General features: G+C 41.6%; 1 protein-coding gene across 7 annotated transcripts in view; it reads right to left on the bottom strand.

Moving 5' to 3' along the window:
• Positions 1-22,249, bottom strand: part of LOC122845669 (nesprin-2-like) — a 283,421-nt gene that overhangs the window by 218,367 nt on the left and 42,805 nt on the right. For all 7 annotated transcript variants that reach the window (XM_044141999.1, XM_044142000.1, XM_044142004.1 and 4 more), the window contains exons 11-15: positions 14,958-15,071; positions 14,209-14,346; positions 13,855-14,019; positions 9,918-10,030; positions 6,582-6,750 (exon numbers count right to left, since the gene is read on the bottom strand). In XM_044141999.1, coding sequence (XP_043997934.1) covers positions 6,582-6,750; positions 9,918-10,030; positions 13,855-14,019; positions 14,209-14,346; positions 14,958-15,071 — 699 coding nt within the window. The remainder of the gene's footprint in view (positions 1-6,581; positions 6,751-9,917; positions 10,031-13,854; positions 14,020-14,208; positions 14,347-14,957; positions 15,072-22,249) is intronic.

Genomic DNA, 22,249 nt, shown 5'->3' with positions numbered 1-22,249 from the left:
CGGAAGATCATCTAACATCTGGGAACTCAAAAGACTCAGAAGTGGTTTATGATCTGTCTCCATTTGGAAATGTTTGCCAATGAGATAATTACTGAATCTTTCACAAGCCCAAGTAAGACTTAAAGCTTCTTTTTCCACTTGTGCATATCTCTGCTCAGTCTGTGTTAGAGATCGTGACACATATGCAACAGGTCTCCACTCCTGACCCCACTTTTGGAGCAGCACACTCCCCAGACCATAAGCTGACGCATCTGCCGAAACTTTACATTCCCGGTTTGTATCATACATGGCTAACACTGGCGGGGATGAAAGCAACTCCTTCAGTTCTTGAAATGCTCTAGCTTGATCAACTCCCCATATCCAACAGTTTTTCTTTGACAAGAGATCCCTCAAAGGCTTGTCTCGCTCTGCCAACTGTGGAATAAACCTCCCCAGCTGGTTAACCATTCCAAGGAAACTTCTTAGTTCACTCACATTTCTTGGTTCTTTCATTTTTCTCACAGCTTCTGTTTTATTTGGATCAGGACTGACTCCATTAACAGAAATAATATGACCCAAAAATGTTACACTCTGCTTTGAAAGATCACATTTATCAATGTTCAATGTAATACCGGCTTCTTGAATCTTTCCAAGAACGGTATGCAGACGAGCATCATGCTCTTCCTGTGTTCTCCCCCACACCAACACATCATCCATGTGGCAAACTACACCATCTAATCCCTCCGTAACCTCTGTTACCATTCTGTTCTGGAAATGCTCAGGGGCAGAAGCAATACCGAAGGGTAGCCGTTTAAAATAATAACGACCAAAAGGTGTAATAAAAGTTGTATATTTTGCAGTATCTTCCGTTAAAGGGATCTGCCAGAACCCCATATTAGCATCTAATTTACTGAAAATGTTAGCTCCTGCTAGCTTACCGAGTGTTTCATCTACAGAGGGAAGAATATACTTCTCTCTGCACACAGACTCATTCGGCTTGGTGAGGTCAACACATATGCATACAGCCCCTGTCTTTTTAGGAACAACCACCATTCCTGAGCACCAATCAGTTGGCTCCTCAACTCTACTGATCACCCCCAAACTTTCCATACGGGACAGTTCTTGCTTGACTTTGTCCATCAAAGGAAGTGGAATCCTTCTGGGTGTCTTTAATGAAAATGGTTGAGCTCCTGGTTTCAGTTTGATGGCATAAGGCTGTTTCACCTCTCCCAAGCCACTGCATAGCTTTGGATAGCTAGTTTTTAATGTTTCAGCAGTTATCTCATTTAATCTAGCTACAAGCTCCAGCTTCTGAATGGCTGGTCTACCCAAAAGTGCAGTTTGCAGGTGTCTCATAATATACACACTTTCTTGTATCTCTTTTTCTCCTTTTTTCATTAACAACTCAGCAACCCCCACAATATCCAGTGCATTTCTCCCTGGTCCCAGTAGCTGCCTGGTAGCTTTTTTCAGAAGGGGGGAACTCTTGTCTCTATAGATGTCTTTGTACATGGCGTATGGCAGGACCGTAACATCAGCACCAGTGTCAATCTTAAATGAGATGTTTCTTTTATTTATTTCAACATTCACCCTCCAAGGCTCATCTCCCTTTGTAATACTGCCTAAAAACAAAGAGTCATCTTTTTCAACAGCATGTACAGTCTTGAGCGTTCTACACACCCTCTTATAATGTCCCTTTTTCCCACATAAATGACATTTTTCCCCATTTGCTGGACAGTCAAGTTTGGGATGGGATGGAGAGCAGCCACACTTATAACATTGAGAAATCTCCCTTTTATTATTTGTAGTAGTGTGCAACTTAGGTTGGTATTTAGCCTTGGCATGCTTAGCACTGCTTTTGTACACCCTGTCGACAGATTTTCCATTTTCTGTCTCCGATCTGATGCCACTACGCAGACAGGATTGCTGCCGTTTCACCTCTTCACTTTGTCTCGCCGAGTTAATGGCCTTTTCCAGTGTCAAATCTGGGTCGAGCTGCATACGCTCAGATAATCTTTTATCCTGCAATCCCACCACCAGTCTGTCACGAATCAGTTCATCATGTAGCGCTCCATAACTACAATGTTCTGCTAGCACATACAGTGAAGTAACAAAGGCATCTACGGTTTCATGCTCCTCTTGTTTGTGCATGTTAAACCTGGCTCGCTCGTAAATGACATTTTTCTTAACAACGAAGGAAGCTTGAAATCCATCACGAACTCCTTGATACGTGTTTCTTTGGTCAGTTGGTAATGCTAATCCTCGCAGAACATCATCTGCCTCGTCTCCCATGCAATAAATGAGCGTGTTAACTTGATTCTCCTGAGAACTAGAATTCAAGTTACTTGCCAAACGAAACCGTTCGAATCGCCGTATCCACTTGGCCCACTCCTGCGGCTTTGTGAAGTCGAAAGATTCCGGCGGCTGGATGCTGAACGTTGCACATGAAGCGACTCCTTGTACGTTGTCATCAGCCATGTCTCCAGTAGAATTGCAGCCTCCGATGATTTACAGCACTCCTGACACCATGTCATGTTTTTAAGAAAACTGCGCTGAGTCAAACTGTATCATCGTTATCGGTTTATTCCCGGATCACCAAACATCCAGCATAGACTTCATTACCACAATCAGCATCACCTGGACTACTTAAGCCTGACCCTTTATGACGTCACCACAGGTGGCCATTTGTAGTCTTTAACTATGCATAACATTAACACCACACACCACATATGGTATCTGACCAACAACCAATGGTTTTGCCTCCGATTTATCCAAGATAAATTATGTCATGGCACTATTGAGGAATCAGGCTTCAGCCTGGGTGCTAGGGTTTGATTCTACTATACCTTTAATTTAACCTGCCCCAAGTGGAGGAGTTCAAGTATCTCGGGATCTTGTTCACGAATGGGGGAAGAAGGGAGCGGGAGATCGACAGGTGGATGGGCGCAGCGTCTGCCGTCAAGCGGGCGTTGTACTAGTCCGTCGTGGTGAAGAGAGAGCTGAGCCAAAAAGCGAAGCTCTCGATTTACCGGTGGATCTACGTTCTCACCCTCATCTATGGTCATGAGCTTTGTGTCATGACCGAAAGAACGAGATCGCGTATACAAGCGGCCGAAATGTGTTTTCTCCGTAGGGTGGCTGGGCTCTCCCTTAGAGATAGGGTGAGAAGCTCAGTCATCCGGGAGGGACTCAGAGTAGAGCCGCTGCTCCTTCACGTCGAGAGGGGCCAGTTGAGGTGGCTCGGGCATTTGGTTAGGATGCCTCCTGGATGCCTCCCTGGTTAGGTGTTCCGGGCACGTCCCACCAGGAGGAAACCCCGGGGAAGACCCAGGACACGCTTGAGGGACTATGTCTCTTGGCTGGCCTGGGAATGCCTTGGGATTCCTCCGGAGGAGCTGGAAGTAGTGGCTGGGGAGAGGGAAATCTGGGCCTCCCTTCTGAAGCTGCTACCCCCGCGACCCGACCCTAGATAAGCGGAAGAAGATGGATGGATGGATACCTTTAATTTCCCTTACCTTTGGACATTTCTCTGAAGAAATAAGCAAGGTGTTCGATCACCTGGATCATGTTGGGGACGGGTGATAGCTGCCTCTAAACATCTGCTTAGACTTTGCCAAGGCTCCCATAGTGCGGCTGAGTTCTCAGTGGAGTTTTGCACACTGGCTGTCGACACAAAATGGAACGAGGTGCTCAAAGGAGTGTATTAAGCCTTAAATGATGCCTTGAAGGATGGCCTGTTCATCAGTGATGATGCCAAGGACGTGAACTCACTAATCTCAATGTCTATCTGTCTTGACAACAGGCTATGTGAGTGACTCTGGGATCGGCCCCGCAAGTCAGCTTCAGTGCTTCCTCTGCTGTTTCTGCCCATTGTGGAATGCAGCAGCACCACCCCTGTCATTCCGCTGGCCCAGTCACGGGCTCCAGCGCCCCCTTGTGACGAACCCAAGCAAATAGGTGGAACACACCTGACTGTCACAGAATGACAGAGTCGTCTTCAAACTGGTCTCTCCAGTTAACTTCCTGGGGTTTGTCATTGAGGATGGACAAATCAAAGCTGATCCTGCCAAGACCAAGGCAGTGGTGGAATGGCCAGAACCCAATACACGTAAGCAACTCCAGCATTTTCTGGGTTTTTTGAATTTCTATCGTAAGTTCATTATGGACTTCAACATTGCTTCCCAGCCACTAACTTGACTCATTTCTATCAAGCAGCCCTTCACATGGCTCCCAGAGGCAGCAGTGGCCTTCAAGGAACTTAAACTACTGTTCTCTTCCCCACCAGTCCTCATTCAACCAGATCCCGGCAGTTTGTTTTGGAAGTGGATGCATCGACCACTGGAGTAGGGGCACACAACCGTTTGTAGTTTGGACTGATCAGAAAAATGTGTCCTACATTTAGTCTGCCTAAAAGTTAACTCCACGCCACGCCAGATGGTTATTATTTTACTCAAGATTCAACTTTGTCTTGACTTACCGACCTGGCTCAAAGAACTGACAACCCAATGCAGTCTCATCATTTTGAACCGGAGGCTCTAGAAAAGGAACCAGACAGTGTCTTACCAGCTTCATGTGTGGTGGCTGCACTCTCCTAGGAGACTGAACAGCTGGTGAGACAGGCTCAACCAAAACAACCCACCCTGGTGGACTGTCCTCCCAACCATTTGTTTGTTCCAGAAAGTGCTTGTCCAAAGGTTCTCCAGTGGATCCATGCTTCTAAGTTTGCCTGCCATCCAGGGGTACATCTTATTGCAGAGCCATTACTGGTGGTCATCTGTGGCTCAAGACACCTGTCAGTATGTTTCCTCCTGCACCACCTGTAATCAAGGAAAGTCCAACAATAAACAACCCTCCAGTTACTTGTGCCCTCTGCCTGTCCCAGGATGACCCTGGTCAAAAATTTCAGTGGACTTTGTTACAGGGCTTCCCCCATCTGAAGGTTACTGTTATTTTAGCCATTGTTGACCGGTTTTCTAAGTCTGCCCATTTTGTAGTATTACCCAACTTGCCGACTGCCATGGAAAATGCCAACCTTCTGGTGCACCATGTGGTTCGGTTACATGGTGTACCCCTAGACATTGTTATAGACTGGGCGCCCCAGTCTATAACAATGAAATTTGTGACCAGGGTCATCCTGGGACAGGCAGAGGGCACAAGTAACTGGAGGGTTGTTTATTGTTGGACTTTCCTTGACCTGTTTGCCATTCAGGGTCTGGCATGCCTTCTGTTGAGCCTTAAGAGCCACTTAGGAGTCAGCCTTTCATCTGGCTTCCTCCCACAGACCAACGGCCAGACTGAGAGGGTCAACCAGGAATTGGAGGCAGCCCTGCGCTGTATCATAACTAACAACTCAGCATCTACCTTGGGTAGAATACTCCCACAACTCCCTTACCAGGTTTGAAATGTTCTTGGCGTATTAACCGCCTCTGTTTCCCTCTCAGGAACAGGGACTCTCAGTACCATCTGTGCACCATCATCTTTGCCGGTGTCATCGTTTGTGGCGATGGACCCATGCAGCCCTCTCCCGGACCACTGAACACTATCAACTGTTGGCCAATTGTCACAGGTCCCAGTTACAAACCTGGTCAGGAGGTTTGGTTGTCCACAAGAAACATATTTCTAAAGACCTGACACCTTGACCCGTTTGCCACCCCTCATTCCACATGTCCCACGTGTTGATTCTGTTCCCGGGCCCCGCCTCCCTCTCCGCCTAGGATTGTGGATGGTGGGCCTGTTTACACTGTTCGCTGTCATCTGAATGTGCGCCGTCGGTGGCGTGGTCTGCTATCCTGGACCCTCAGATCATCCATGACTTCAACAGTTGTTGTGGACGCCGTCGGCTGTCCTGAAGGGTGCCTTGAAGGGGGGAACTGGTCACAGCTGGTGCTAAACTGTGACCACTCACACTTGATCATCATCACCCTGTTCTCCAGCTGCGGCCATATAAGAACAGATCTTCCTCCTGCACGGTGTCAGATTGTTGTGAGACCCTCAGCGGTAACATCCTCTGGCCTGCTGTAGCTACGTGAGCAATTTGCCTGGTTACTAACCTGTCTGTCTCTTCTATTCTGTCCAGTTGCCCTTTCTGTCCCTGATTCTGACCTACACCACTGGGTTTGGACCTCTTGGCTTTTGACCCTCTGTCTGTCTGACCCTGAAATCTGGAACCGGTTGACCTGGATCTTGATTCCCTGTCTTCTGACCCTGGTCTGTCCAACTGTGAAAAGGTCAATTCTCAACAAACACTTGTTCTGTATTTACTGCTCAGTCCCTATGTCCATCAGTGCTGGATGATGTCAGGGATGATACTCGTATGAGCAACAATAGTAGAAGTGTGAATGCTGTCAATAACAGGAAACTCAGGACTTGTTCTCTTTTTTTATGTTCCTGACTGATTTGAACACTTTAAATTTCCACTTGTGCATGTGTTTGTTGCTGGGTGTCTTTTGGTATTGTCTGAAGCCATACAAAAAATATAACAGGTGACTTATTTGCATTTTGAAAGAAAATATGTCTAAATCTATGCTATGATTAGTATCAGCAAGACATTAATGCATCCATCAAGTGCTCTGTTAAAGATACCAAGCCTAATGAGAACTTACGTCCCATTCTTGTAGCAACACTGTGACGGCCTCAGGAGAAACGAAGAGTCTCTTTGAGATGCAGAGCTTGGTCGTGATTTGTCCCAATAAATCCAATACTGTGTGCCGATACTCTCTGTATTCCAGCTTGATCCCATGATACTTAGCAGTCACTCTCACATTGGTGAATCTGATATTGTTGTGAAAGAAACGTACCAGGGAAATTTGACAATAAAGCAGATCAATTTATTGGTTTAGTAATAGTCTGTACTAAAGTGGTATATTATAGATGACATAATATTGTAATATTAGTATATTAGTGTACAATTATAGTGGTTCTTAAAAGTCTATGTTCCCCTTGTCAAAGTTTTGAAATTTTGTGATATAAAAATGAGACCACAATATCCACCTTATTGAGACTTTGAGTGAATTATGGGTGCAACTTCTGAACTAGAAAGGGCCATTTGTCTACATGTTAGCAACTCTCTATCCGACTTTCGTCAGAGATTTTAGGCTATAAAATATGTGAGCACACCAGTTATTTTTTTCTTAGATGATTGGATTTATTTTGTTCTTTGTATCATTTGCCTTTTCAAATTGATTAAATAATTTTCAATTGTATCTCCCTCCCTATGGGAGGGACAATTCTCAACTTTTCCCCCATGGGAAAACCCCCAGATTTCCACCCATGGGCATGTCCTTTGTGTCTGTCTATTATTTTTACATAATATTGTACAATAATCAAAAAGAGAGATGTAATTTCTATTATGAATATAGATTAGCAAAAAACCCCAAAAAACTTCAAATTACAGTGAAATACTGCTACTTCCCGTGAGCATCATTTCCATACTAATCCTCCAGTAAATACGACAGATATCATTTCAAAATGTTTTATATATGTGCATATACATCTGTTGTAATAAATGAAGGAGAAAATCAATAATAATGTTAAGTGTGTAGATGCATCACATTGTAGGGCATCATTTAGAGGTCATCACTCTGAATCTTGGCTTGGCCATTCCAAAACATTATTTGTTTCGTCAAAGCCATCAACGAGCCTCGTTGTGTTTAGAATGCAGTGGAATTGCAATGAGATTATATTGATCCTTTGTGAACTCCCTGCAAAGTACTGCTTTATTTAAAGATACAGCATACTGCTTTTTCCAGGCACATTGTGCCATTTTGTAGCACAGTCAAGCGACTTCAGTTGTTAAAGAATAGCTATATATTAAATATTACTTAAAAGAAATTTTACTTTGATATTTAACAAATATAAATTTAAATTGGACCTCTGTCTCTTTAAAAACACTTGTTCTTTCTGAAAATCTGCCTTCAGGATCTTCTCACAACATTGCTTCCCTATAAACCTTTTAAAAACATTTTTTACCAGCATTTTATTCAGAAAAGAGCAGCTTGTATACTGCATTTCCAGTGGTCATTAATAGCAACCAGCATCTCTTCTGCTCAAGGCTCACTCATCCTCAATCACTCCTACAAGAGACAAATGGTTGAAGCAAAAATGGCCCCAAGAATTCATTTTTCTGGCAGTTTTTTAACGTCATCGTTATGGCAGAGAATCTTTTGGGGACATGAATGGCATAAGAAGTTTATTCTCGTTTATTCAGACTCATTCAGCTCTCAGTCTAGCATCGGTTCCAGGTTCGAGCAGCTCACATCCCAGTAACTCAGAACATCCTCGATGTTCTATCATTTCCTTCAAAATTCTGACTCTTTGCTTCAGATTCAGAAACTCACCCATCTCCAATTCCACACTCTTCAATAATATCCAACTGACTCCCCTGTTCTATCTCTTCAAGAACATAAATTCATTCACCCATGCTTTTCAGGTATCATCATTCACCGTTATAATATTTAGATATTACTCTTCAGAGAAGTCAACTGATCAGTTTGCTTTCTCTTATGAATTTTATCTCTTCCATCCTAATTCAAGTGGATGGAATTAGGATGGATTGGCTCAACCCATATGAGCCAATCTTTATGTTCAGATCAGAATTTCAGCAAGCATCTCAAGGTCCACTCCTCATCTCAGAATCCCGTAATCCAGCCACTAAAGTCTGGTTCTCAAGCAATTTCAGTCAATTCTGGCAACTCTATCAAACCTTATTCTGCCCATTCTTTCGCATAAGAGCCTCCTCTTCAGCATCCAGTCAGGCTATCTCTAATCAATCAGACTCTTTTGGGGATGCTATGTTGGCTCGTGAAAAATAAGAGGAACCGTTTCTCAAAAACCACACCCCCATGCAGAGTCTTCACATCCCAAGCCCTCAATCATTCTCCCCAGATAACCAAATTAAGATCATTCTTCCTCTTATCCCTCCATCCATCTCTCTTTCATCAATAAATCTTTAAACTCATATCTTTGTGGCGTGGTCCTCGCTAGTGAAGTGGAGTGTTGTCATTCGTCTTCACAGGTCTGTCCAACAAATCAATCAAACAGCTGCAGCTGATCCAGAATGCTGCTGCTGGAGTTCTGACTAAAACCAGGAAGATAGAGCACATAACACCAGTTTTAAAGTCCCTCCATTGGCTCCCTGTAGCTCAAAGAATAGACTTTAAAATACTGTTGTTAGTTTATAAATCACTGAATGGTTTAGCACCACAATACATTAAAGATTTGCTGCTGTTGTATCAACCTTCCAGAACTTTCAGGTTCTGGTTCTGCTCTGCACCCCCAGAACCAGAACCAAACGAGGAGAAGCAGCATTCAGCACCTCTGCACCAAAAATCTGGAACAAACTTCCAGAAAACTGTAAAACAGCTGAAACACTGACTTCCTTTAAATCTCAACTAACAACCCACTTGTTTAGAGTTTTATTTGAAACGTAATCAATTGCAAATTTATTGATGGAATCTGACTTGATATTGTGTTTTTAAAGTTGATTCTATGCTGCATTGTGTTTTTGTGTTTGATTTGATGTAAAGCAGTTTGAAATGCCTTGCTGCTGAAATGTGGTGTACAAATAAAATTTGATTGATTGATTGATATTAAAGGATTTTCCCAATCATGCATGAAAAATCAAGGCAGCATTCATGTTTTTTGATGAGGACATTATGACATGATGTTAAGCTCAGAAAAGTTGGTTTTACATAATACTGCCCCTTTAAAGCATGGAAATTAGAATATGTCAGAAAAATTAGAATTTGATTAGATTCAAAACTGACAATTAATCAAAATTATTTTATCATATACATGTCACATGATATGAGAGGAATAGTTGTAAAACTATTTATAAACATCTCGATCTTCATATTATTTATACTTGGCATTTTAACAAGGGGTGTACACTTTTAAGACCTACTATAACTTTCAAAATGTGCACATGAATGTCAATGAACCTCCTCTTTAGTTCTTCAATCTTGTCTGATGGAACCATCATGTTTCCAATGTCATCCAGGTTTTGGAAGGACTGGAAGATTTTCAATTGCTGTGGCATCTCCTCTAAACAAATCTGCAAAGACAGGAAAACACTCACACATCTGTGTTAGAATGAATGAATTGTGGGGGGTCTTTTGCTGCAGTGTTTTGAACACATTTCTCTGAACACAGTTGATTGATCTTAGTTTAGTTTGATTGCTCCAGCCTGGCCTGGTAGTTTTTCCAGGAGGCTTGATTTGGCATTATGCCCTCTGTTGAGGGTGGAGCGGAGTTTGAAAAGCTGACACATTGGCATGTTGTCAATCTCATACCAATGATTAGCTGTTCAGCAAAGAAGGCTGCTTTAGCTGTAGGAGGAGTGCTGGATTGTGACAGTGTGAATGGAGTGATTGTTATCTTTACTAATAGTACATCTAAGTGAGTGATTTGATAGAGTCATCATCATTTGACACTTTTACACTGGTTCTTCCTCTGGTTAGTCCAGCCAAAAAGATTATCATCTGAAATGTGTCCCCGTTTATTAAAAATGATCTCTATTCAAGTATTTGTCACAGTACGACCAGCTAGCTTCACCCATAAAGGTGGTGCTTTATGGGTGAAGCAAATCTGTGCTCCTTGGACATGTGGTGTGACCCAGAAGACAGGTATTTAGGATACTTAAGGACACAGCTAATGAGCTTGACTTATTTTTCAATTTCACAATAGATGGGTTCTCTTCTGAGAACATGAAATGTTTTGGTTGTAGTGGAGAATCAATCCTGCCCAGGAAAGCTCGAGAAAAGCTCAGCATTATTCACCAGCTCATAGACAGCTGGTGAATGATGCAGCTGAAGGTGGTTGCCGTTAGGCTGCTGGGTTCGTAGGCAGCTCCACTGCAGCGACGCCACCAGCAGCTCTGCTGCCACTGAGGCGGGCTGCAATGCCAGTGTTTATTCTGGTGTCGTTGGTGAGGATCCTGCTGCTGATGGGACTATGGACCGTGGAGGCACTGCTGTTGTGGCTGCAGAGCAACAACCCTCCAATATGCAGTCTTTTACAAACTGTGATCATTCTAATGACAATGATAATTCAAGAGATGTTGATATAACAGACAGGAAAATAAATAAAGACCAGTTTGTGAAAAGTGTGATGCCAATTCAGGGTAACAAAACACTGATGAAGTTGAGAATGACAGCAGATTTGATGAAGATTTTTAAAAACTGTCCCAGAAAAAGAAAAGCTCTACATTTTTAGGAGCTAAGAGGGCAATTAAAGCAGGAGAGAGTGGTTTCGAGTCTGAAAATTACTTGTATTTGTGACAGGATCAGCAGAATCTGTATTTTCCTGAATACTTCTTAATTTCTTAGCGTAAGAGGTTTGTTTTCAAACAAACAGATTTATAATCTCAGGGTTTGACAAAGAAAACTGGAAACTTTGTTGTTGTGTTAACAGATCGCACAATCACTCAACGAAACTCAAACTTCAAAGTCAGAACCCAAACACTTATTGCTGATGAAGATGTTTAGACATATATTCTGTACATCCCTGTTTTTTCTGTGCCTCTGTGTGCCTTTAATATAGGCACATTAAATTTGAATGGTGCCAGTAAAAGGAGCTGCTTTTGTCAAGTCTATTGTTTAAAAATGTATATAAAGTAGATTCAAGAAACTTGCTGATAATGAGAGTGATTAGAAGAAGGGATGTAGGGAAGGAATAGAGATGAAGGGGGCTTGGTATTGCGATCATGAGTGAAGTTGTAGTGGAGGTGTGGGGATGGTGTTTTTGGTGAATTTCTTGCCTATTTCTTGCTAAGCAGAGGAAATAATTGAGGATGATTGTAGTGAAAATTAATATTTGTTTTTGTGTGGGGATTGGACTGAAAATAGATTATTACATCTACTAGAGAGGGACCACCAAAAATCTCATTCTGAATCCTCTCAGGCTTACACAGCTGATTACAGCTGCTGACCATTGACATGTGTGCAGAGTTTTCAACAGAAATTAGAGAGAATATAGAGTCATTCTAAAGACAATCTTTTATTCCTGGCAGGGTTGGATCATACATATTTGTTTAAACATTATTTGAATATTAAAAATTGCCAAATAATCACTTCTGTGGTTTTTCTGATCATTGTCTGGTTTGTGGTTCTGTATATACTAAAAATGTTCATATATGGAGAACCTGCTGATATTATAATGTAGATCTTTTAAATGATAGAACTTTTAGAACAGCTTTCGAATATTTTTGGGTTCATCACAAACCATCCAAATCAAAATTTTCTTGTGCCCAACAGTGGTGGGATTATGGTAAATGTTAAATCAAGTAGTTGTGTCAACAGTTCACTCCTAATGTCACTAGAGACATAACCAGATCTATGAGGATCTTGGATGGTAGAACTGCAGGGTATAACAGCATCTACAGAAAACCAAGGGCTTTTAAATTTCCTAAAATCTATAAAGGCTTCTGTCACCTCAGTAGCCAAAGGAGCATTGATCAGATCATATTTCCTGAGTAAAACAGAGATGGCTGCTCCATTTCACTTCTTTGGACTGGAAAAAAAGGAATGGGGAAAGAAAGATTGTTTACTCTCTAAAGTCTGATAGTGGTTCTGCGATCTTGGACTTTTCTGATGTGAGCGATGGTTTCTTCAAAGGATTTCCTGAAGAGGATGCTATAGTTAATCAAAAACTGGAGGCTCAGCTTACTCTACATGAATTACATGCTGCATTGATGAGCCTAAAGAGTTGTATATCCCCTACTAATGAATAGGTCTTCCTGTTAATTTTTACAAGTCCTGATGGTCCATGATAGGTGAGGATATGGCGGATCATCTACAGAGAAGTTGGCTGCTTCTGAGCTGCAGAAGGGCAGTTATTACTCTGCTCCCAAAGAAGAGAGATTTACTACTAGATCTTTTCCAAAGTCCTGGGTGCCAGGACATGATGGCTTTAGTCCTTCATGGAGACCAGACGTATTGTTGTCCGGCAGGTTGATAAGTGATAATATGACTTTAGTCAGAGATGTTTTGGAAATCTGCAGTTCATGGGATTAGATATTGGTGTAACAGATAGTGAACTATTTAAAATAAATTGTCCAGATAAATTATTTATTGTAAATTATTTAGAGTGAATTTTTATATTAAAATTTATTGCAGATTGTTTATGGATGTTTGTCTGTTCTGATAGTGTTTACACTTTGTAATGTTTGGGTTTTGTTTTTTTTGTGTGTGTACCTCACGGGCTGCCGTAGTCAATGAGGGCAGGCTTTATAAGGCTGGTCTAATCATTCTGACAATGAAGGACTTGAATGATCAAATTGTTTGGTATAATGGAATCTACATTTGGTGTTCCCCGGTGAAAGCAGCGAGGTACGTTTTGTTTGTTTATTGTACTGTATTGTACGTTTGCGTTTGTATTCTAATGTTTGTATCTTTTAGTTTTCACGGTGACTGTTGTGACAAGGAGATTGTGGTGACCAGGTGATCACTTGGATCATAATCACCTGTAAAAGGAAAATAAAAAAGAGGAAATTCACCCGTCGAAACTGGCTAACTAATTCAATAACTGGGGAGCTGCTATAATTGGTCTTATGAAACTTTGTGGCAAACTTTGACTGCTTTTGGTTTCAACTCAGGTTTCATAGCTATGATCCAGGTTCTGTAAAGTGGCATAGTGAGTGTGCTTAAAATGGATGGAGGCTTAAGTGCTTAATATAGTGTTTTAAGGCGAGTGACACAAGGGTGTTCTTTGTCAGGAATTTTTTATTCCATTGCAATTTAACCTTGGCTTCAAAAATTGAGAAAAGATTTCTGTCATGTTTCTCCTAATTGGTGCAATGTCCCTTTAATGTGCAATGTCCCTTTGTCTCTTTTTCACTCTGTTTCTCTCTCTCTCTCTCTCCTCTAGTTGATTAGTTACCTTCAGAAGCTCCTGTTTCTCCCTTGCTTCATCAGCAGCACTATCATGATCCTGAGAGTCACCTTGTTCTTCAGCCAGAGCTCCCTCTGTTCTCAGCAACCATCCAGCTACAGTATCCAGAGGGGCAGGAAGGTTCCTGTCTAACTCCACCTTATATTCTCGCAGCTGGATGAAAACAGAACATGAAGACAGTTTTTTTGATGTTAAACTACAGAGGGCTACAGGGTTTTTATGACTGGTAGACCATATGTTTTTATTTTGATTTGCAAAAACCTAATTCAAATCAACATGTCTAAGTTTATGCAATGTACAAGAAACAAATATGTTTCCAATTATATGAGAACCAAACAGAACCTTTTCACTGAGGCAATCCCATGCTTCCCTAAGAGACCGTTGATCCTGGCTTATGTTTGGAGTGCGTCTCATTGCCGTCAGTAAAGGCATGATGGGCCTACGCTGCTCATTAAAGGACACAAGAAAGGTCTGAAAAACCTAAAGAAAACACAAACCTCTGTTAGACGCATTATTGACAGATCAACTCAAGAAAAAAACACAAATCATAGAAAGTAAGCTATGTAACAGAGAGCTTAACACTGCACTGATTTGCTATTATGGAGTCTTCATACCCCTTGAATTTTTTCACATGTCTCTTTTGAGCTACAACATTCAGTGCATTTAAGATTACTTTATATGACAAACCAACACAGTGCAGTTTGGAACTGTGAAGTAGATGGAAAATCATACATGGTTTTCATCGTGTTTACAAGAAATACCTAGCAAAATATTATGTCTAGCGAGACACCAATATGGATTTTGAGCATATCAATATGCGATATGTAATGGTTGAAAACTTATATTTTATGTAGAGTATACATTTCTCTACCCTTTTGGCATTGCTCTTCTACTTTGGTTAAGCACCTCATACTACTGTACTTAATGAAAACAAACATCAATTATTAATGTCAAACCATTTTAAAATCGATGGTACTAATACTGATATATCCCAATTGTGAAATGAATAGTGAAAATCTACAAAAGGTCTGAAAACTTTTCACAAGGCATATTAAACTCAGCAGTGCAGACGCTCTGGCCCAGAAACGCACATGGTATCGCTCAGAGTAGCTTTCTCCTTCTGTGGAGTTCCATCCTTCCAACAGCTCATCAAAGGCCTGGACAAGCCAACAAGTCACTTCCTGTGCATTGCAATCAGGTGTCACCTGGAAGTATTATAAATTACAAATATAAGGTTTCAGTAGAGGCTTCATATGCAAGTCATATGAACCCTTCTAATGTCACTGGCTGTTTTTAGTTCTGAAGCAGAGGAACACATCCATGCTGTACCAAAAGATAGTGATGGTCTATCTGAAGCCAGGCTTCGAGGCTTGTACCGAGTAATAAGGGGGCGTGTCAATGAAGCCCCGCTTCGAGGCTTGTGTCGTCTTGCTGAAAACCACGTGACTGGCAACAAACGAGGCCTCGCATTGCATGGGTCACGTGACTGCTTCATTTTGCGTGTCGGTTTTCAAAATAAAAGCGTGATGAGTCGCTGCTTGATCGCATCAGTATTTGTCTTCATAAGTGGCCGAAATAAAAGGAACCTTTTATAGTTCATGTGTATTAATGATTTTGATGATGACACTCATCAAAGTGTAATGTTTGTTACCAGTTTTCTCAATGGTTGATTGTGGCATATTTTATGACTTTATATTTATGTGTTTTTATTAAGTAAAACATTTTGACACTGCATCGTTGCTGAAATGTGCTACACAAATAAACTTGATTGAAAAGGAGCCAGCAAGAAGAAAAAATCTGACATCTGGGAATACTTTGAGATGATTCACTCACAAGATTCTTAAATAACAATAATTAAACCCTTCACCTCTAAAATTTTCACCTTCTTGAAATTTCCACTATTTCTTTTTTCTGCAAAAATATATCAGTCTTGCACAGCAGAAACAGACTTAAAGCTGTTGGAAAAGTAAAATTCTGGCTTATGAGTAAAAATATAAGGGATCAGATCAGAGAGCCAATAGAAAGTTTTTCAGGAGGCAAATCAAAACTCAAAGAAAACTGTCTGCCCCAACAAGCACTGCACTCCGAGTACACCAAAACAAATGTCTACTGTTAAATCAGTCAATGACAGAAGAAAACAGTCATTAGGATTGGCAACAAATAATTTTAATAACTAAAACAGATTAGTTAAATAGGATTTAATTGACTCTCCTGTTACTAAACGTGAGTTTGACAAAAACTTTGTGACAATATTGCATTTACTAATTGTTTTTAAATATGTCTGTCTGAGTAACAAGGCTGTCACAGCTTCACCAGCAGGTGTCACTAGTGAGAAATGAATGAAGCATCGAGTGATGAACTTTTGGGCAAAGCAATGGGCCGGAAGCTTCATTGCTTCATGAGGCTTCATTTGCCCATCACTACCAAAAGACCCAAACCAACTAGTTTGGCAGAACTTGCAATACGGATCCAGTGGGAAGCAGGTGACACAGGTGGGGTTAAATACACAACAGAGTAATCAGGGAACACGAGGGACAGCTGGTAACAATCAAAGAGTGGACTGACAACAAAGAAAGACGATTAACAAACAAACGTATACAAAAAATCAACATCCTCACAGTACACCCCCTTCAAACAGCAGCGCCGCCAGGACTCTTGGGCCCCAAGACAAAACATTAAATTGGGCCCTCCCTTCGCAGCTGCTGTTACAATTTATTAAGTCTTCTGACTCATCAAAAGCATTGCAATTTTAAACGCTTGCAATTGCCTTGCTTTCTTTGGTCCAATTCTGATATGATCACAATATTCACTAGAGAATTTTACATACAACAGTCCACATACTGCATTCAAAAAGGTTGCTTAATTTATTTTATTATTAGTTTTTGCTTACTGAAATGTCTCTCTCCACCAGCAACAGTCACTGGCAATGTGCAAAATATACATGAAGCAATCCAGACTTCTCATAAAATGCTCTATAGTTGCATTTTGTTCAAGATGCAGAATATAACTTTAATAAAAAGCATGTGTTTTTTCATATTTGATAAAGCTGTTGCCATGTTCTGATAGCTTGCTATGAAACTAATCTGTGAAAAGATCAATCTCCTCCATGTCGGGAGTCGGAAGAGACATTTCATGGAAGGCTGGCTGTATTAGCTGTCGTGTCAAGATTAAAGTTATATCTTGCATGCTAGATGTTGAGAAGCTGTCCAGTGATGTCCATACACAGAAGTTACATTAAACAGGTAAGAACACAATCCTGTCTTAGGCACATATATTTAGTAACAAGGTGGTTGTTTTTATAAATTGATTAGTGATTTTTGTCAGTATATATTTAGAATGACACTTGGCGATATTATTGTGTTTAACATCCTCAGTCCAAGGATGGCTGCATTAATTGTGTCAAAAGAGAAGAGGATGCTGCTATGTTTTACCGTTGTACTGACTTGCATGGCATTTGTACAGAAATCAAACTTAAATTGTGTTAATTTAATTTTATATACTTTACCTTTTCAAAAGGCTACTCTTTTATTTTATGACTGCAGGTTGCGTTTTATTGCACTCTGCTTGTTGCCCACATAAGGGGCACCATAAGCACATTCTGTTATGTTGTTTTTTTGATCACGCACTTAACGGTGATTATTTACAAAGAGCGATCGTTGTTATGCAAACTGCATTTGGGAGCAGACTTTTCGAGTTCCAAAAATATCTTTCCCTGTTGAATCTTCACAATAAAATGAAATCAAAAATCTGATTTCTTTATTGCATTTATTTAATTGTATCAGTGCAACAAAACATAATACATTCATATTGTAACGGGAAGTAAACGTAAAGCACCATTAAACAGAATAGACACATAGTGTGTCATTCCTTCCAGGACTCACAGCAAGGAAAATAAACATTTAATCATAAATGCTCATGAATGTACACACTTGGGCATTTTGATAGTAGGCTAAAATAGCTAATATGAACACTTAAAGCCTGTGTTGCCTTCATTATAAGCCTTATATAAGGCTTTTAATTTTTGGCGGCTCAAGACAGATTTGTTTATTGTTTTTCTGGTCCAATATGGCCCTTACACCATGTTGGGTTGCTGACCCCTGGACTCCATGTGCTAGCTATATAGTGAGCTTTTTCCAGCACAATTTCATGATTGACAGTCATCATCAACACTTATTTTCACTACTTCAAATCAGTGCACAAACTATTATAAACTAGCACAAACTGTTTTTAAAAGAAGGCAGGCTAGTTGACCTTTTGACCCTTGAACTTTCTTTAATATCTTCAAAGCCAAAACAGAACAAATGATTTTTTTTGTTGCAAACAAGCACCAACACAGCTGAGCTTAGTTAGTGCAAATCAATAAATAAATATTAATGTGAGCAGGGTCAGGGGAGGGGTTGACCTCTAGATGACCCCTAGAGAACAATTATCTTAATATGTTCAGAATGATAGCAACACGAACAAAAATTTTCACAAATCAGCACAAATGTAGCCAAGTTGATTGACACCTATATTCTTTGATTTTATTAAAGTGGGGGTCTGGTTGAGATGAGTGGATGAGATTCACTCATCTCAAGTTCAAGACTTCCTTAAGGCTCTGGATGTTGTAGGGTTGTGTTGGCTGATGCGACTCTGCAATATCACATGGACATCGGGGGCAGTTCCCCTGGACTGGCAGACTGGAGTGGTGGTCAAAAAAGAGGAACGGAGGGTGTGCTCCAATTATAGGGGTGTCACACTCTTAAGGCTCCCTGGCAAGGTCTATTCGGGAGTCCTGGAGAGGAGGGTCCATCGGATAGTTGAATCTCGGATTCAGGGAGAGCAGTGAGGTTTTCGTCCCGGTCAAGGAACACTGGACCAGCTCTACACTCTGGAGGGTGCCTGGGAGTTCGCCCAACTGGTCTACATGTGTTTTGTGGACTTGGAGAAGGCATTAAACCGTGTTCCTTGGGGAGCCGTGTGGGGGGTTTTCCGGGAGTATGGGGTACTGGGCCCTTTGACACAGGCTGTCAGGTCCTTGTATGACCGGTATCAGAGTCTGGTCCGCAATGCTGGCAGTAAGTCGGGCTCATTTCAGGTGAGAGTTGAACTCCGCCAGGGCTGCCCTTTGTCACCAATTCTGTTCATTACTTTTATGGACAGAATTTCTAGGTGCAGCCAAGGTGTTGAGCGGATCCGTTTTGGTGGCCTTAGGATTGCATCTCCACTTTTTGCAGATGATGTGGTTCTATTGGCTCCATCAGGTCGTGATCTGCGGCTCTCGCTGGAGCGGTTCGCCGGGATAAGGATCAGTGCCTCCAAATCCAAGGCCATAGTCTTGAGCAGGAAAAGGGCAGAGTGCCTTCTCCGGGTCAGGGGGGCGGAGTTCAAGTATCTCAGGATCTTGTTCACGAATGAGGGAAGAAGGAAGCGGGAGATTGACAGGCGGATTGGCGCAGCGTCTGCCGTCAAGCGGGTGCTGTACTGGTTCATTATGGTGAAGAGAAAGCTTAGCCAAAAAGCGAAGTTCTCGATTTACCGGTCGACCTACTTTCCTATCATCATCTATGGTCATGAGCGAAAGAACGAGATCACGGATACAAGCGGCCGAGATGGGTTTTCTCCGTGGGGTGTCTGGGCTCTCCCTTGGAGATAGGGTGAGAAGCTCAGTCATCCGGGACAGACTCAGAGTAGAGCTGCTGCTCCTTCACATCAAGAGGGGCCAGTTGAGGTGGCTCGGGCATCTGGTCAGGATGCCTCCTGGACGCCTCCCTGGTGAGGTGTTCCGGGCACGTCCCACCGGGAGGAGGCCCTGGGAAAGACCCAGGACACACTGGAGGGACTATGTCTCTCGGCTGGCCTGGGAACGCCTTGGGATTCTTCCGGAGGAGCTGGAAGAAGTGGCTGGGGAGAGGGAAGTCTGGGCCTCCCTTCTGAAGCTGCTACCCCCGCAACCCGACCCCGGATAAGCGGAAGAAAATGGATTTATGGATGGGGGGGCTGATTGACCTTTCAACCTTTAAACTTCTATATCTTCAAAGCCAAAGCAGCCGAAACAAAAATTTGTGCTGCACAAACCAGCACAAACGGCGTCGAGTTGATTGACACCCATTTTGTCTGATCTGAAGAAGGTGGGAATGCTAGTTGACCTTTGATGACCTCAGAAACATTTCTTTATATCTTTAAAATGATTGCGGCAAAAACGAAAAAATTTTCATCACAATTGTTTGACACCAATTTTGTCTGATTTGAAGAAGGTAGTGAGGCCAACTTAACTCAGGTCGAATACCTCCTTTGTTTTGGCTGAATCCTTCTGTCACAAAAAGTTTTGTTTGAGGTGAGCATGGACACAGAAGGACCCAGGGTTGAAGTTCAAGGAGTGATGGTTTTAATAATGATAACTGTACACAAAGTACAGAGCAAAAAAGCAAGAAATTCAGACACTGGTAGCAACTGGAAACAGCACAACACAGGAACAAGCGACAATTTACAAGGAACCGGTGGGGAGCATGCGACACAGGTGGGGTTAAATGCACAAGGGAGCAATCAGGACACAGGAGGGACAACTGGCAACAATCAAGGGGTGGACTTGACAACACAGACAGACAATTAACAGAAAAAACATAAAGAAAATACCTATCCTCAACTTTAATTAGTACCATCTGGTTCTTTAGCATCACATTGGACTTGGCTTCAACAAAGATGGCAACCTACCACCAGTTTAATCAGTGAGCTTAAGCTTAGCAACTTTATTAGAAAATAATACTATAACTCATGACTTTATTTTTTGTGTGGACCCTTGGACAGAACATGCGTTTCAGTTAGTGGCTCTGACTCAGAGATTCACCGTCAGATTTTTTGTAGTTTGGAAGAAGCGGCCGCTTCCGATTGAAGCTTCGGGAGTCCTTTGGTTGCCCAGCTAAGCTAATGCTGATGTTTATTTTCCAAATACACTCATATTTAATCAATAAGTGGAAAGTTAATATATTTCAGTAACTCAGCTCACAAATATACCCATTTTTATAAAGCAATTACAGAAACAGGTGTTGAAAGCTTTTTTTTCTTTTTTTTCCCACCAGGGGGTCTTTTTGTGGGCTCTAGTGTCCCTTATATGACAGTAGGCTGACAGGAAAGGGAGAGAGAGAGGGGAAGACCTGCGGCAAATGTCGGCCGGGTCTGGGACGGCCGCGTCGAGGACTCAAGGCCTCTAAACATGGGTTGCACTCTCCCCTACGCCACCACAGCACGCCCCTTGAAAGCTTTTTTTTGTGTGTGTGTCGAACAATTCTTCGTTACGCCTAATGAACACATAGCATTTAAGATTAGAATATTACATCAGCAGTGAAAAATATTAATACCTAAGCGCAGATTCTGGTGGTCATCCATTCACAAAGATATAAAAGAACGTGTCCTCACCTGTTCCATCTGCGTTAGAAACAAACCATCCCATGAACCTCCATCCAGTCTTCTGCAACCACTATCCATCCCCAAATGGTCACACATTTCCATCGACTTCGTCACCGAACTCCCAGTTTCTAAAGGTATGACCACTATCCTAACCATTTAGACCACTTCTCTAAATCATGTCATCTCATTCCACTCAGAAAACTTCCCACAGCCTTCCAATCTGTTCAACTCCTAGTTAAACATATCTTCCAGTTACAACGCATTCCCAAAGAAATCCTCTCTGATCGTAGTCCACAATTAACATCCCCAATAGGGAAACATTTCTATTTGGCATTGGATGCTAAAGTCACACAGCACAAACATTTTCCATGTCTCCATAACCGTATGAATGCAACCATAAAATATGATGTCACCCTTCACTGGCTGGACAGCAACAATGTTGAATGTGTGTCTGTTCATGTCAGGGTGATTACTTTCGTCAAACTAATGATAATAATAGTATAATAGTACTAATAATAGTAAATAATATGATGTGTGCCCCATCAAATTATTTTTTATTTTATTTTCAATAAATCCAAAAAAACACATTGCTATATTTGTGCCTTTTAATCCAAAACATCACATGCAGCCATGAATTGTGGGTAAAACACTTTGCTGAAGTCCCCCTGAATGCAGTCTGGGCAGTGGGAAGTTGACCAAATGTCCACATATGATGAGTTCGGAGTGAAAATGTGTTGATTCTTCTGCCTTTTGTGTGGTAGGATGTGGATTGTCTGTTCAACTTGTTGAATATTAATAAACTGCATAAAATTTAAATGAAACTGCATAGCACATGTCAATATCATTTAAAAATTCAAGAATAAAAATAAATTATGACAGAATATTTTTGACAGTGTCAGTCAAAATGATGGATGACAAAAAAGTGTAGCACCACCTATGGTCTGAGTGTCCACACCAAAGATAATAAAGTCAAGAGTTATAGCAATAGTTTTGTAAA

This window comes from Gambusia affinis, linkage group LG16 (assembly GCF_019740435.1).
Source record: "Gambusia affinis linkage group LG16, SWU_Gaff_1.0, whole genome shotgun sequence".
NCBI lineage: Eukaryota > Metazoa > Chordata > Actinopteri > Cyprinodontiformes > Poeciliidae > Gambusia > Gambusia affinis.
The sequence above is the reverse complement of the archived record's forward strand: the minus strand, read 5'-3'. Positions and strand labels throughout refer to the sequence as shown.